This window comes from Idiotropiscis lumnitzeri, chromosome 13 (assembly GCF_059441095.1).
Source record: "Idiotropiscis lumnitzeri isolate Australia: NSW breed Sydney's pygmy pipehorse chromosome 13, RoL_Ilum_1.0, whole genome shotgun sequence".
NCBI classification, from domain to species: Eukaryota; Metazoa; Chordata; class Actinopteri; order Syngnathiformes; family Syngnathidae; genus Idiotropiscis; species Idiotropiscis lumnitzeri.
In genome coordinates, this window is record NC_142403.1 from 14,832,870 (window position 1) to 14,847,118 (window position 14,249).

At 41.8% G+C, this 14,249-nt stretch overlaps 3 protein-coding genes across 3 annotated transcripts; 2 read left to right on the forward strand and 1 right to left on the reverse strand.

The window, feature by feature from the left end:
• Positions 1-900: 900 nt before the first annotated feature.
• On the reverse strand, positions 901-4,087 carry fam78bb (family with sequence similarity 78 member Bb). Its single transcript, XM_088313270.1, has 2 exons — positions 3,537-4,087; positions 901-2,515 (listed from the first exon to the last, which is right to left on the reverse strand). Exons 1-2 carry the CDS (start codon positions 3,800-3,802, stop codon positions 1,993-1,995), a joined length of 789 nt encoding a protein of 262 aa, XP_088169396.1. The 5' UTR covers positions 3,803-4,087; the 3' UTR covers positions 901-1,992.
• A 725-nt stretch (positions 4,088-4,812) lies between these two features.
• Positions 4,813-8,254, forward strand: rex1bd (required for excision 1-B domain containing). The gene is made up of 5 exons (XM_088313319.1): positions 4,813-4,957; positions 5,337-5,419; positions 5,836-6,040; positions 7,095-7,186; positions 7,267-8,254. Exons 1-5 carry the CDS (start codon positions 4,955-4,957, stop codon positions 7,337-7,339), a joined length of 456 nt encoding a protein of 151 aa, XP_088169445.1. The 5' UTR covers positions 4,813-4,954; the 3' UTR covers positions 7,340-8,254.
• Positions 8,255-8,451: 197 nt separating this feature from the next.
• On the forward strand, positions 8,452-13,526 carry dio1 (iodothyronine deiodinase 1). The gene is made up of 4 exons (XM_088313318.1): positions 8,452-8,917; positions 9,330-9,473; positions 10,374-10,573; positions 11,799-13,526. Exons 1-4 carry the CDS (start codon positions 8,581-8,583, stop codon positions 11,862-11,864), a joined length of 747 nt encoding a protein of 248 aa, XP_088169444.1. The 5' UTR covers positions 8,452-8,580; the 3' UTR covers positions 11,865-13,526.
• The last annotated feature ends 723 nt before the right edge of the window (positions 13,527-14,249 follow it).

Here is a 14,249-nt window from a genome sequence, read left to right on the forward strand (position 1 = left end):
TGATAACCAAAAAATGCTGAATTAACTAAAAAAGAAATTAAAAGTAGCTAGCAAAAAAATGATAAATTAGCTAAAATAAAATGTCACTTTACCTAAAAAAATGCTGCATTAGCTTAAAAATGCCAAATTAGCTAAATTGGGTAAGATAATTGGCAAATCAAAATACTAATTAAAATGCTAAATTAGCTAACCTAAAATGCTGTTTTTCCTACAAATATTTATGATGTCAGTACAGCGTAAGCATACATACATTGCGACTTCAAATAACGATATTTGTTGGTTCAGAAGAAAAGACTGTCGTAAACAGAGGACTCCCTGGCTGTAAATAAGAATACAATCATATAAGAAGTCCACGCTGTGTCCTTTGAGCAACGTTTGAGGCAGTCTCGTGTAACAAAGCTCCATTGTAGAAAACACACAACCTTCACACGTTGAAAAGTACTCATCAAAATGTATCGAGATTGACGCGCTCATTCAGTCTGTTTTATTGGCTTTGACGGAACACCTTTGTCCTGGCGTTGTCGTCTGTATAGTGCAGAACCTCCCAGTGTCATCTTTAAGGCTTACTTAATAGAAGCTTGATTAATCTTGGTCCAGTCCGGGAATCGGTTCTATTTCATACGCGACCATAGAAAATGGATGGATGGTTGCTCAGTTGTGCTGAAGTGCGGTAGAGGTCTTTTCTGCTTTCTGGATCATCCAAGGCAGCTCGGGGAGTTAAGGCGGTTGTACCCCCACCCCGCAAAAAAACAAAAGGAAACCAGTCTGGACTATTGAAAGCCATTTGAGCATTTCTTCTTTATCTAGCTTAAGATCATATCTCAAGTACGACAACTACACGTTACTAGTAAGGTAAAACTACATGTGGCCACTATGATGCAACTAGTAGGATTCAGTAGGATACTAGTGCCCACCAGTTAACTAGTAAGGTTGAATTGTGTACTAGTTGGACAAAAGTGGTGGTAGTAGTAGTGGTAGGGAAAAAAACTGAATTGTTCTACTACTATGTCCTTGTTCTACTGGTATGCCTAATTGTCTTACTCTTGAGGTGAAAGAGTGTACTAGTACATAAAAGTTAAGATAGAGAGCAAGGCTGTGGAATAAATATTTTTGCGGAAAACTGATTCGGCATTTTGGTGCACAGAGGAGAGGAGTCCTTAAGGGTACTAGTGCATGACGCATGTCTACTTGTGGGGCCAAGTAGTCTTACTACTGCCACCTAGTAGTGTTCTTGTAAGGTTGAATTGCATACGAGTTGGCCAAAAGTGGCACTAGTAGTGGGAAAAGATTATTGGAAAGACAAAATTGCTATACTGGTATACCTTCAATGTTCTACTAGTGCAATATTGTCTTACCACTCAGGTTAAAGCATGTACTAGTACATGGACCTTAATCCGAATATTAAGAATATGTAAAAAATGCTCAAACTGTTTTATGGAAAGCTGTTTGAGCATTTTGGTGCTACTAGTCGGATCCAGGAGGCTAGTATTACTAGCCATGTTACTACTGCCGCTCAATAATTTACAAGTAAGGTTTAATTGCGTACTAGTTGGCCAAAAGTGGAACCATTTTTTTTTTCAGACCGATACCAGTATGAGTAATCACTGTTGATTACTCATCAATACCAATACCAAGTACCAATACCACTAGCAGTTGTGAAATTTCAATTAACACAATGACAGATAATTGTGAACTTTCCTGTTTTTCTGACACACTTGATGATTTATAGTTGTGTCAAACGGCACCAACTACTGCCCAGGAAGACTTTATTTTTTTGCCTTAAGTATCTGTAGCTGGTATCGGCATCGAGTACTCAATACCTTGAAATAAGGCTTGTACCGGCCCCGTGGCGATACCTAGTGTCCTTACTCACCCATCCCTATTTATTCTACTAATACGTTGAATTATCTTAAAAGGTCGGAATGAAGGCATACTTGCACATGGATGTCAATAATATGGACTAAACGCTCAACGGGCTTCCTGCGATGAGCTCTACTTGGGCGGTATGACGACAACTGGTGGCCCCCTTTTGGGTCTCCACATGAGCACTTGGGCGTCATTGGCATTGGGCCTCCCCATAGCGTTAACCGGGATAGGCTCCACGTGGCTCAGAACCCGCGGCTGTTCCTGGTGCACCCGGCCCACCAGCCGTGCCCGGGAGCCCAGAGGCCGGGCCGGGTCCACTGCGATGTCAACCCTCATACGCCACTTGATGGCACGCAGCAAGATCTTCTCCGCGGAGTTGGCGTTGAGCGCCACAAGCCAGGTGGTGAAGCTTTGGTCCCGCTTGATGTCAGTCAGTGAGGGCTCGTCAGATCGACTCACCGGCACGGCCCAGGTGACGCTGGGGTAGAAGTTGTCGTTCATGCTGACGGTGAAGCGTGATGGCTTGGAAGTGGGGCCCACAAGGGTGACCGTCTCGGTGGTGTTGCCGTACCACGGGTAGCTGACGCCGTCCGAGTCGCTGATGGCCCGCACCAGGCCTTCACGCAGCTCGGGCAACTCCCAACTTGACCTGTGGGGGGGGCGACAGCAGTCACATGGAGTCCTTCAAGGATTTCACTACTGTAAATCTTGGAAAATTCCAAGAAAATCAAAACATTTTAGGTAAAAAAAAAAAAAGTTTGGATTTACGTGAATCAAACACCTTACGCCGAGTGTCTGCGTGAGCGCTGATCTTTTAGATAAAGTCATCCATTGTTGTGCATCAAGAGGAACATTTGTGCACGCAGCAGGTGAGACTCCCGCATTCAGAAGCACGCCCACACATTGTGTTCTTGTTACTGTGATTTGTAATTCCAAATTCCAATGCAATTGAGCTTCATTGAAGACTGAATTGTGTGAGGTGTGAATGAAAGTGTGAAAGCTTGTTATTTTGAATGTGCCCTGCAATTGGCCGTACAGTCAACAGGAAGTGGCATGCGAGCATCGCTATTTGTTGCATCAACCCACTGAATTATTTCTAGGGCGCTCCTGTTGGCGGCTTCCAGTTGATCCAATGCTTAATAGTTAGATATCTTAGCGTAAACTGGAGCCAGGAATTATGGGGAGGTTGTTGATGAGAATATTTAATCGACTTTTTAAGTGCTTTTTTTTTTCAGAAACTAAAAAATATGAACATGAAAAATGTGATGGAAGAATGTGAAAATAACTTGGAAAAATAAATTAATATAAATATAAATGAATGAAAAAAAATGGAAAGGCTATTAGATATTGGAAGAAACTTACACAATATGCTAAAAAATTTGGTATAAAAAAAATGAGTAAAAATACAAAATGTAACTAATATTTTGAGAAAAATGCCACAAAAAACTGACCACCCTAAATAAATAGATACATTACAGAAACAATAAACCAAAATGATAAATATTAAGACAAAATAATTACAAAACCTCAAATAAGTCGTTACGGATACATTTAGTAAGATACAAAAGTTCTTTTTTTTTTCAATTAGACCCAAAATAAAAAAATACACCCATGATTTAAAAAAAAAAAAAGGAAAATAATAGGGTCAATTTCCCCTCCACCCCACTCACATGCCGACGTCCCCGTAGGTGTTGTAGAACTCCATGTGGGTGCACGCCTGGATCCAGCCCACCATCCAGGTTTCGTTGCGCGGGATGGGCGGCATGACAACCCGGGCCGACGCTTTGAAATAGGGCGTCTTGTAGCGCAGGACGATGGCCGAGTCCTCCTCCACGGCCGTGGGGCGGTGGTCGATGGTGGCCACCAGTTCGCACACCACCACGTTCTCCCTGCGGACGCGCGGCTTGTTGCAGGCGATGCTCTGGATGCAGCCCATGGCGACCAGCCACTGCCGCCGGGACCACCGCCACCAGATCCAGGCGGCGCTCACCGCGAGGGCTGCCTCTCCGGTGAGCCACGCGCTTGCTCCCCTCCTGCCCGGAGCTTCCCCTTCCTCGCCCGGGCTGGCATGTCACGGGATGCCGGAGGTCGGACGTGGGGCATCGGATGCTGAGGCTGCTCTTACACGGCGCCGACAGCCGACCCCCGGCCGCGTACGTCGGTCAGTCGACCACCGACATTCCTCGTGTCGCTGTTCAGCCCGGTGTGGTGCTGAATTGAACGCGACGCGATTCACGGGCAGTGCCCCGGATGCAGACGAGGAGCTTTAACCGACACCTCTCCTCCACCCCCATGCAACTAATGTGTGACATCATCATCAACTGTACTTCTGCAGACATGATTGAATGTCACCTTTCACACCCGTAAGTTAAAGAGTATTTTTTATACGTCTTTATTGAAGAAAAACAAATACGGATTGGTATAATAATATATAAAGTTAATATATTTTATTATATTTTAACAAAGGTTTTAAGTAAATTTTTGGTAAACAACACGCAATTTAGTATACCCAACCACTGTCGTTATCATGATGTAGAATCAAGTGGATACGCCGACAAGTGTGTGGGGTGAAACTAAGAAAAAAAAACACGAGCAGCAAATTTTAAGGATAATCGTTGTGTCTTCGTTATAAATTCGTGTATATGTATTCACAACGGGTTTTACGGGGGGGAAAATTAAAAGGGGAGATTTTCGTTCATGTCCGAGTTGCTTTTATTTTGAAGGTCATTCGACCAACATTTGCATGACATCATTTCCAGCTCTGCCAAGTCTCTCGTCTGGAACTGGAAAAAAACAACGTTCATATTGACAGTAGTTATTTAATGAACTCATAAGTATTTCTGGTGCGTTATATGGTCAAATACATGGAAGGACGATTAAATATTGTCAGATTGTTTTTTTTTATTACTATTATTATGAAGGCCACTCAAAATAAAACAAGCGTGACGTCATTTCCACGCGGAAATGTGCCTCTACAAGTCAAATGACTCGACTCAAAACGAAACAACGTGATTGTCGGCGTTAGAATTAATGTGACGTTATTGTATCATTATTGTTGCCAACAAAGTTTCTTTCTCAATTGGTTCAAATGGTAAGAACTTCTCATTGTGATCTTTAGATAATTTTGCAGCGATACACGTGTGCAGCTAAGCTAATTCACTAGTGTGCTGTTGAGTTTATTTACTGAAGTACTGAGCTGTGTATAAGAAATGACTGGTAAAAGTAATGGTTTAAGAGTGAAATAAAAAAAGTACATACTCTCTAATGTATTTCATTGAGTAAAAAAGAAAAAAACAACGACTGGTGGTGCTCAGAAAAAAAGTGTAACATACAGATGTCTGAAAAATCATTTATATTAAAAATCTTTTGAAGTGATAAATAAAGTATTGGTACTTTACTTCCCACCAGTGCCTTTCATTTTTAAAATAACATTTTAGTTCTAATATTTTTTTTTGGTTTGTTTTTTGAAGGTTTCCACTGATTTCAAAGCGCTGATCCAAAGGTTTTACCAGCTGCAGTCAGAGCGTCTGGAGACCTATCGACTCTTTGAGGAGTATGTTTGTGTGTACTGCTGCTATTGTTCTTGAAGCATGGCCTGAGTTTTTCTTCACGCGGATTTAGGCAAGGTGGAGGGCAGTCAGCGTTAGCAGCACAAAACATTCAGATGTTAATTATTTATCTTGGTCTCGTTTTTTTTTTTTTAAATCTCACAACAGCCTGGCATTTGAGCAGGGGTGTGTAAACTTTTTATATCCGCGCTATACGTTTTCTCATTTTTCTTTTTAAGTAAAATATGTTTCTTGTCTCATTAAAAGGTTGGGGAAGCCTGAAATAGAACCACATTTAATTGTTCTGCCTGTCACTTAATGTCTTTTGGTATAGACAAATGAAGAAAGATACATTATTTGTCATCCACAAATCCTTATTTTCGACCCAATTAAGTGAAACTATCACTTCCCATGTTTGCAGCGGTCATGAGGCCTACCTGAGGACGGGTCCCCATTATGACTTTGAGCACTACAAGCAGCTAGTGCACCAAATCACGTTGGCCTTCAGCGGCATCTCCAAGGAAGTTCTGGAAATCAAGGACAAGTTCCAGCTCCACTTGGATCGGATCGACCTCGCCGATCACATTGACAAGCTGCAGTGCAAGGAGAAGCACAAGCTCCAACTGGTATGTCAAAGCATTTTTACCAAGGTTTCAACCAAAAAAATAACCAAATCTGATAAAAACTCAAATAAAACAAAGCATTTTAGAAAAAATACAAACTAATAAAGACTAATAAATTTGCTTGAAAAATGAAACCCTAAATAAATATGCTTGTTTTGCACAGTATAGTAACACCCAACAAAAATGCCAATAAAGGATTCACAATGTAGACAATAATTTAAATTCACCAGTACTTCATAAAAGCCACACATTTTTGTTTAATATTAGTGCTCATAATAATTTTAGTTAATTTTCAGAATCACCACAAGAGGGCAGAACTTTACAAAATACACTACTCAACACAGTGTTACATTCACAAAGAAATACAACTTCTTCCCACTGGTAGCTATTATTGTCTTTTCGTATGCAAATGATATCCTGATTGGGTACTGACTTGCTTCTTCCAATTGAGTTGCGCTATTCCCCCACTTATATATCATTTTTTTTTCATTCATAAAATGTGTAATTTAGATAAGTATGTTCAATTTATCATCACAGGAAGGAAACATTTGGTATGTATGTTTTGCACCCATCTATCCTCGTAAGTTACATTTTTTATTGGCTGCCAGGATGGCCGAGTGGTCTAAGGCGCCGCGTTCAGGACCCAGTCTCCCCAGGAGGCCTGGGTTTGAATCTCGAATTTCCCCATTGTGGGACTAATAAAGGCATTATTATTATTATTATTATTATTATTATTATTATTGTACTTCATCACTGGTGGTGCACAGGCACCCTCTAGTGGTTGTCCAAAGAATCACCGCCTAAGTATAGTTCAGTTGTTCGCTAAATACCAAAATTTACCATGTCATTTTTAACTTACAGTTAAAAAATCCATTAAGAAGAATAGTTTATTGCTAAATAAACAATATTTATTTTCTTGTTTTGTGAAATTGGCCACTGCACTGTTTGGCGAACAATAACTTTTTTTATCATCATTATTTAAGTATCAAAAATATCACGTGTACTTTTTCGGACTCGAACCTCGACAGACCGGAGTTTCGTTTTATTTTGCGTTCAGACAGCTCAGCTGCAGCTGGCCCGGCAGCGGGCTCAGGACCACCCAGAAGACCAGGATGCCTGCGGGGAAAAAATCCAGCATCTTAAACACGAGTAAGCTTGGTCGCCGTTGCCATGGTTACGACGCGACTCGCTAATCATATGTGAGATTCTTGTGTGCTTGGAATGTTCAGGATCATCAAGACCCAAGAGGCGCTCAGCGAGATCATGCAGGACTTCAAATACGACTCGGAGGAGAGTGATTGACAGGCGGTCTGGCGGTTATTCTATTTTACATAATGACATAATTCAATAGAATTTAACCAATTCAACAGTGTTTGCTGCAATTGAATGGACGTTGTGCTGCTCCGTCTGGCGTATGCGCCACTGCAGGGTAGTATAATCCCGACATACACAGTTATTAGTCACTCTTTGCAGAGGATAAAGAATATACACCTGTTGTTATATTATCTGTTTACATCTGTTGCTCTGTGATTTGCGTTCAATATCCATTGCTTAAATGGTGATGTCACCGCTATTCATTATACCGTCAATGGTGTTTGCAATTATATATAAGCATCATTGGACGTTCCTGATTGACAGAAAATCTAGAAAAATAACAGGATTTTTTTGAAAAATGTCTCCTTTTTTGGGAAAATCAGTGAATATGCAAATTTGTGGGTGCTGAAACTGCGAATATAATCGACTGTAGCTACCGTGCTTATTCATTGATTTTTTTTTTTCAATAATTAAAAGCAAATACCTTATTTTTTTATTCTTTGTTTTGTTTTTGGGAGGAGCGGCTTTTCGTAGAAAATGTACATCAGAGGTTTTAAGTTGTAATATCACCACTCACCAGTAGATGGCAGGTGTGTCTTAGTTGCACTACAAAAAAAATAAGCCTCATAATTTTGGGTGGATTTTGAATATTATTATTATTAAATTATGAAAAAAATACACAAAATTAATTATTGCTTTACTGTTGTGCCATTCTTTAAATGGTAATTTGTATGCAAGATAGTTTTTTGTACTGGAAAAAAAATGACAGTTTGTGATTATTTTGTTGTCTGCTTCCGACCATTTGTTGTTAGGTTAGGATTTATACATGCATTGAAAATATATTCTGAAAAAATGCTATATATTAAAAGCACGTGTTTTGTACGTGAGCACGTATTTTGTGGATATTGTGAAGTTGTATTTTTGTCATATATCTGATTAAGAAGTGCGTGGTAAATATGTGCCCACCCCCAATAGCCCTGATGAAAAATTGTGGCCCCCTGCATCATTTCAAGAGCCCATCCCAGCAAAATTTAAACCTTCCCGGAGGAGGGCGTCCACGTTGTTGCATAAGTTTACGCAACAAGTCCCTTTGAAAACTCCGAGCTGCGCGTGAAGGCGTCACTCGTGAAGGCGGAAGCGGACACCTTCCGTGAAGGCATCACGCGTGTCTGCTGTGATTTCCTCGCACTCGTTTCCCACTCGGGGACTTGAGAGTAGCAACCGCAATCATGTTTGTGCAAAAAGTGTGGCTGTACATTTACACGGCCTCCATGTTGCTCTTCGTGATTTGCGCGAACCTCGTCCTTCGCGTCGTGAACGCGTTTTCGCCAGCCTTGGCCAAGAAGGTGATCCTGAAAATGAACGAGCGGACAACGATGAACAAGAATCCCAGTTTCACATACGAGGACTGGGGGCCCACCTTCCTCACCTGTGCCTTCGTCAAATACGCGTCGGAGCACATGTGGTCGTCCCTGGGCCAGAAGGCGTTCGTGGGGGAGCCTGCCCCGGACTCGCCGGTGGTCACCATGGACAAGCGCCAGAGCAGCATCTGCAACTTCCTCAAAGGTGCGTCCAACTTCACGCGGAAAAAAAACTAAACAAAAGAAAGAAACTCGGAACTGCTCATTAGGTGACGTGAAAAAAAAATCTGTCATAATGGTATAATTAGGCATTTCAAGAATTGTTTGATTAAATGGTGCCAGTGTTTATTTGACCTTTTATTTGAATTTAAAGTATTTTTTTATTTTTATTGGTAAAAATAATCAACTGCATTGTGTGCTGTACAAGTGAAAATCAGGAATAAAATCAGACTGTCAAAACAATAACAAAGGCAGTAAATGCAATAAGACAATGAACCAATTATTTAGTGTAGAAAAAACCTTTTGGATTTAAAAAGATTTTAAAAAAAATATTAAAAACGAACTCTCCATCCATGACGATGAAGTGCACGTGAAAATCCGTGTTGTTGTACATACAGGTTCGAGGCCTCTGGTGCTGAACTTTGGAAGTTGCACCTGACCGCCGTTCATGTTCAAGCTGGACCTGTTCAAGCAGCTCGTCCGGGACTTCGGGGACGTGGCCGACTTCCTTGTCGTTTACATCAACGAGGCGCACTCAAGCGGTGAGCACATGCAACCAAGCACTCAAAATCATCTCAAAACTTTTTCTACCGTTAAAGTCATTCGCCGACAATGATGGCTGTCTGTGGCAAAGTTGCATTTTTACTGGGCTGGCAGTGTATGTATTCATTCCAGCCACTCAAAACCATTCATCTTTTTAATCAAGAAATGAGGACTGTACTTTAAAATGGACATTTCAAACCCAAACTCGATAAAATGATATTGAAGATGATTAAAAAGATCTATCTTTAATGATAGAAGGGGACGGGTGGTTTCCATGACACGCTTTTAGCCTGCTGGTTAGTGCGCTCGACTTTCAACTGATGGTGGCTGCGTGGCTTCGAGTCTCAGGAGAACATCTGGCAATCCGCGGCCACAATAACCGCCAAAGCTGAGGAGACTTGAACGCAACAAAGCAACAAATCCTGATGGAGTCTTGAATGCAGTCGCTGGGAGTGCCGCTGCTCTTCAACCTGCTTCAGGGAAAGCGTCCCAAAACTGTGCAAGACATTGTCAAACCAAATCCTAAGTGATCTTAATGTCTCTAGGTCGGTCACATGATGATCACGGAACGGCTGTTGCTTCACCACCTGAGACTGCAAGTCAAGACAATTTTATCACTTGGAGCGCCAATTCACAACCGAAAATATTTTTCTTTACACGCCAAGGCGGTCAACAACCACACTCCTAATTGATTTTGTGAGACAACCAACTGAACCACACATGAGCAAGCACTTAGCGACAGAACAAATTCTAACAAAAAAGGCTTTGAGGCGACAGATTGATGAAAAACTATTTACATTTCTTTAATGGTTTTGCTATATCAGCTTTCAACTATCGTGGGTGGCCTGGGACATACCCCCGAACCTGAATAAATGTATTTAAGGTACTCTGTGTTTCAGATGGTTGGGCCTTCACTAATAATTTGCAAGTGCGCAAGCACAAGAGCTTGGAGGACAGGATGGCAGCGGCGCAGATCCTCATCAAGGAGGATCCACTTTGCCCCGTGGTGGTGGACCACATGAGCAACAAGGCCTCCGAAGAGTACGGCGCGCTGCCCGAGAGGCTCTACGTGCTGCACAAAGGCAAAGTCCTCTACAAGGTGAGCCCTCGTCCGAATGCAACGCTCCTTATTCTACACGGAGAGCGCACATGCGGGAAAGCTACCGACGTTTATTCGAGCGGACGTCCGAAAGTGGGAATATTTGGCTGGATGGCACCATCCTTGAAATGGGAACACCCGGCCGGCTGACGACTCACATTTTGAGTCTTCTCTTGTGCCATCTTGCCAGTCTTCGTCCGCGCGCTCAGCCTCTCAACAAGCTCGGCTCGCTCAGCAAGACAAGGAGGATGAAACATCGGCAAATAAAATGTTAATGTTTGCCTATAGAAGAAGAAAAGAAGTGTTTTCCTGTTCCATTGGCAGCCTCCTTCCTCCATGCAAATGTCGTGATTACAAGCTCGGCCAAGAGGGTGTCAACGTCCCTTGGCTCATGCAATTAGCTCAGGAATTCTTTGGCTCGATCCCAGGCTGACACGAGCCATGCCAAAAGATCGTGATGCTCCTTATATTGTTTTTATAGAAAATGCATTCATGTCTTTTCTGTTGTTCCTCATGCCCCCCCCAAAAAATGGACTTCAAAAGAAACAAGACAGAAAACGAGGAATATATTACTTCATTTAGGCAAAATGGGATCACAATAGAAGAGAAACACATGGTATTTCATTCCTAAATATGTGAAAAGTGAGGTTCGACTCATCAGAATCCTCATATTTGGATGGAGTCTTGAAGTTGGCTGCGATCACTACCACAGTAGCGCAGCCCTCCCTCTGGCAGATCGGCTGGCCTGCGCTAACCAACATGGGGTCTCACCCGCCTCGCCGCAGAATTTACGCCGGTCACAAAAATACAGTCCTTAGTGTGTGGTCATGTGACTTCCTGGCTTGTGTTTGATTGGTCAAATGGGGGAGTCGCTATTGGTTATTAATTTTGGATTGGTGATACAGTCACGTGACTAACACACAAACGATAATGAATAGATGAGAATAACAAACCGAATATTAAGTGGTCGTAACGGAGTAAAAGTAGGTTCTTCTTCACAAAATGACATAAGAGTAAAAAAATATATATATTGCTTTGAAAAGTATTCTAAAAAGTAGAATTCACCCAAAAAGTTGCTTAAGTTATTGTAATGGAGTCGATGTCGTACGGTATTACCACCCAGCTTTGATGAGCATTTACGGAGATGTGTGTGTGTGTGTGTGTGTGTGTGTGTGTGTGTGTGTGTGTGTGTGTGTGTGTGTGTGTGTGTGTGTGTGTGTTGCAGGGAGGTATGGGGCCTTGGGGCTACAAACCACAGGAGGTGCGCTCGGTCCTGGAGAAGATCAAGTAGGAGGGAAGACACGTTTGTGCCAGGCAGACTCCCTTTTCATTCGAGCGTCACTAATACGTACTAAACGTCACTTACTCATTGAGATTTTTTTTTTTTCTTGGCTTTAACCAGCCAATGCGCTGCCTCGGCAACACACACACACACACACTTGCGTAATGTCTGAACTGGATCTCAGCTGGTCTGCGTTTCTTGATGACGGGTACAGATAAAACCCCGCGGACTCTGTTGCCCTGAAAAAAAAAAGTGAAACGCAGACTTTTGAGATCAACTCTCAGCTATGACAAAGTGATACATTTGATTTTACAGTGCTTAATGAATTTATTAAATCACCAACCCGAAATGAACGCCATTGTTATGACCAAAATGTTTTTTTTTTTAATCTGTAAAAGGTTCTTCAACTTTTTGGGTCCGTCCGCAATATTACAATATTATGATAATGCTGCAGGTGGTACAGTATGCTTGGGTCTTAAAAATCGCCTCTATTCATGAAGGGGTGTCAGATTTAAGGTAGGTAGAACTAATTGCCTTACTGTGTTTTTGTATTAGTGCGCCTATCCATGTATGCACACCAGGTATGCACTTTGTGTTTGTAAATGATTTGACATGATTTACGGCTGATTAGTTTGCGGACTCCCAAGCTGCGGCAAAAAGCACATTGTCAAAATTTGATGATCATGTCAACTTAGGATTCTCCATCAAGGAAGGTGGATGGCACATTTTGTAACGACTCTTACTAGTTTTGTGTAAAGTACTTTATTTCTTGATGAAAGACCTCGACACGCCAAACAACCCACGGAGACACCAACTACTCCGGACCGCCCGCCCATATGCGTCAGATGTAGTACCCCTCCTTGCCAGCGGCGGCGATAGTGACTGCGTTGCCTTTCACGGTGATGTCGAATAACGGCGGTTTTCCCCGAATGAGAGTGATTATTTCGTCTTCGCGCTTTTCTCTCCAGTCAGCCATTATGTCCATAGAACATATGCTAAAATGAGTAAAGTTCATTTAATTCATGAGAAATAGCTCATAGAATTCGTCACTTCCCGTTCTTTTCCCGTGCATTGATTCGCCAGCTGACAACCAATCACAGTGATCATTTGTCCCGCCAGCCCGACCGGATTCTACAAGTTGAATCGAACGAACACGCCCAACTACGGCTCGGCATTTCCGACGATGCTCGCTACACTAAACAGACGGCATGCACCAACTTGTGTTAAAACTTTTAGACGTCGAACTATTATTTACAAGCGTTCCCGAACAGAAAAAAACATGTTATATGGTGGTTGTAATTATCTTAAACATGATAGAATGAAAGGAAATTCAGTTTGAAAATCCATCATGCCTGAAGTCATAGTCAAATGTCAAGAACTCTCAAACTTTTTTTTTAATGAGCAGTGGACTAATAAAGTTGTTAAGCACTGTACATGTAAATTGGCTTCATTGATTTTCAAATTTCAGTAATGACTCCAATTACCATCAAAACAAAGGATGTGCCAAATCATCTCACGCTTGGCCGCTTTTTACATGACGATTACAGCGCAAACCTCCGGTGGCTGTCATTTGAAGGCTTCAAAGTTGGCTCGTCTGTGAGCCGTTTTGGCCACCCTTTGTCTCACATGTTTTTGGATTGCTATCTCAGAAATAAAGCATTTGCTTTCCAACTTTGGTTTGTTTAGTAAGTTTTTCTTGACCCATAGATTTCAATTTGTCTATTAATTGATGCGTTGAAATGTAGAATGGGAGACTTGAAGAAATGGTCGAGAAATGTGGAGACGAGGTAATGACGTGAATAGCTAAATAGTTTTAAAAATGTCGAGAAATGTGGCCGGCTAGATGATCCAATGTGAAATTTCAAGCTTGGCTGGTTCACCTAAGCATCAAAGAGACCTGCAGGCACAACAAAAAGTGATTTGTAATCTCACTATCGATAAAGATCTGGAGCTGTTGGCTTTGCGACCTGTGTCATTATGCAGTATTTGCTCTGAAAGTGGCTAATTGGCACCAACTCTGGACATTTTCCCTGAGGGGGGTACTCACTTTTGTTGCCTATGTGTTGTCCCAAATTTTCCTCTGCCAAAAATGAATACAAAGCCAAATTTAAATGAAATTTTCTCTGAATAATACAAAAGCGATTTGTCGCGTTTTAGAGAGGAGCTGAAAGCTGATCATAGGAGTCTTTGAAATATGACACTTATCCCTGCGCTAATACAGCTTATAATAAGCCTCTTGGGACTACCCTGACTGTTTTAGTTCCAACAATAGTTGTTCTTTAAAAAAAAAAAATTTTGCTAATAATTTTCCTTGGCGCTTAAAGAGGCCCAAGCGGTATAGCTTGTAAGAAGAAAGCAAGTTGAAGCTGGCATGCGGCGCCGACTACCTTGCTG

What these genes read in the sequence shown, in the direction of transcription:
- fam78bb (XM_088313270.1), bottom strand. Translation starts at nt 3,802, where the DNA reads ATGGGCTGCATCCAGAGCATCGCCTGCAACAAGCCGCGCGTCCGCAGG. An exon ending in ACCTACGGGGACGTCGGCAT is followed by an intron (nt 2,516 to 3,536) that starts GTGAGTGGGGTG and finishes CCCCCCCCACAG; the next exon opens with GTCAAGTTGGGAGTTGCCCG.
- rex1bd (XM_088313319.1), top strand. An exon ending in ACCTATCGACTCTTTGAGGA is followed by an intron (nt 5,420 to 5,835) that starts GTATGTTTGTGT and finishes CCATGTTTGCAG; the next exon opens with CGGTCATGAGGCCTACCTGA. An exon ending in ATCCAGCATCTTAAACACGA is followed by an intron (nt 7,187 to 7,266) that starts GTAAGCTTGGTC and finishes TGGAATGTTCAG; the next exon opens with GATCATCAAGACCCAAGAGG.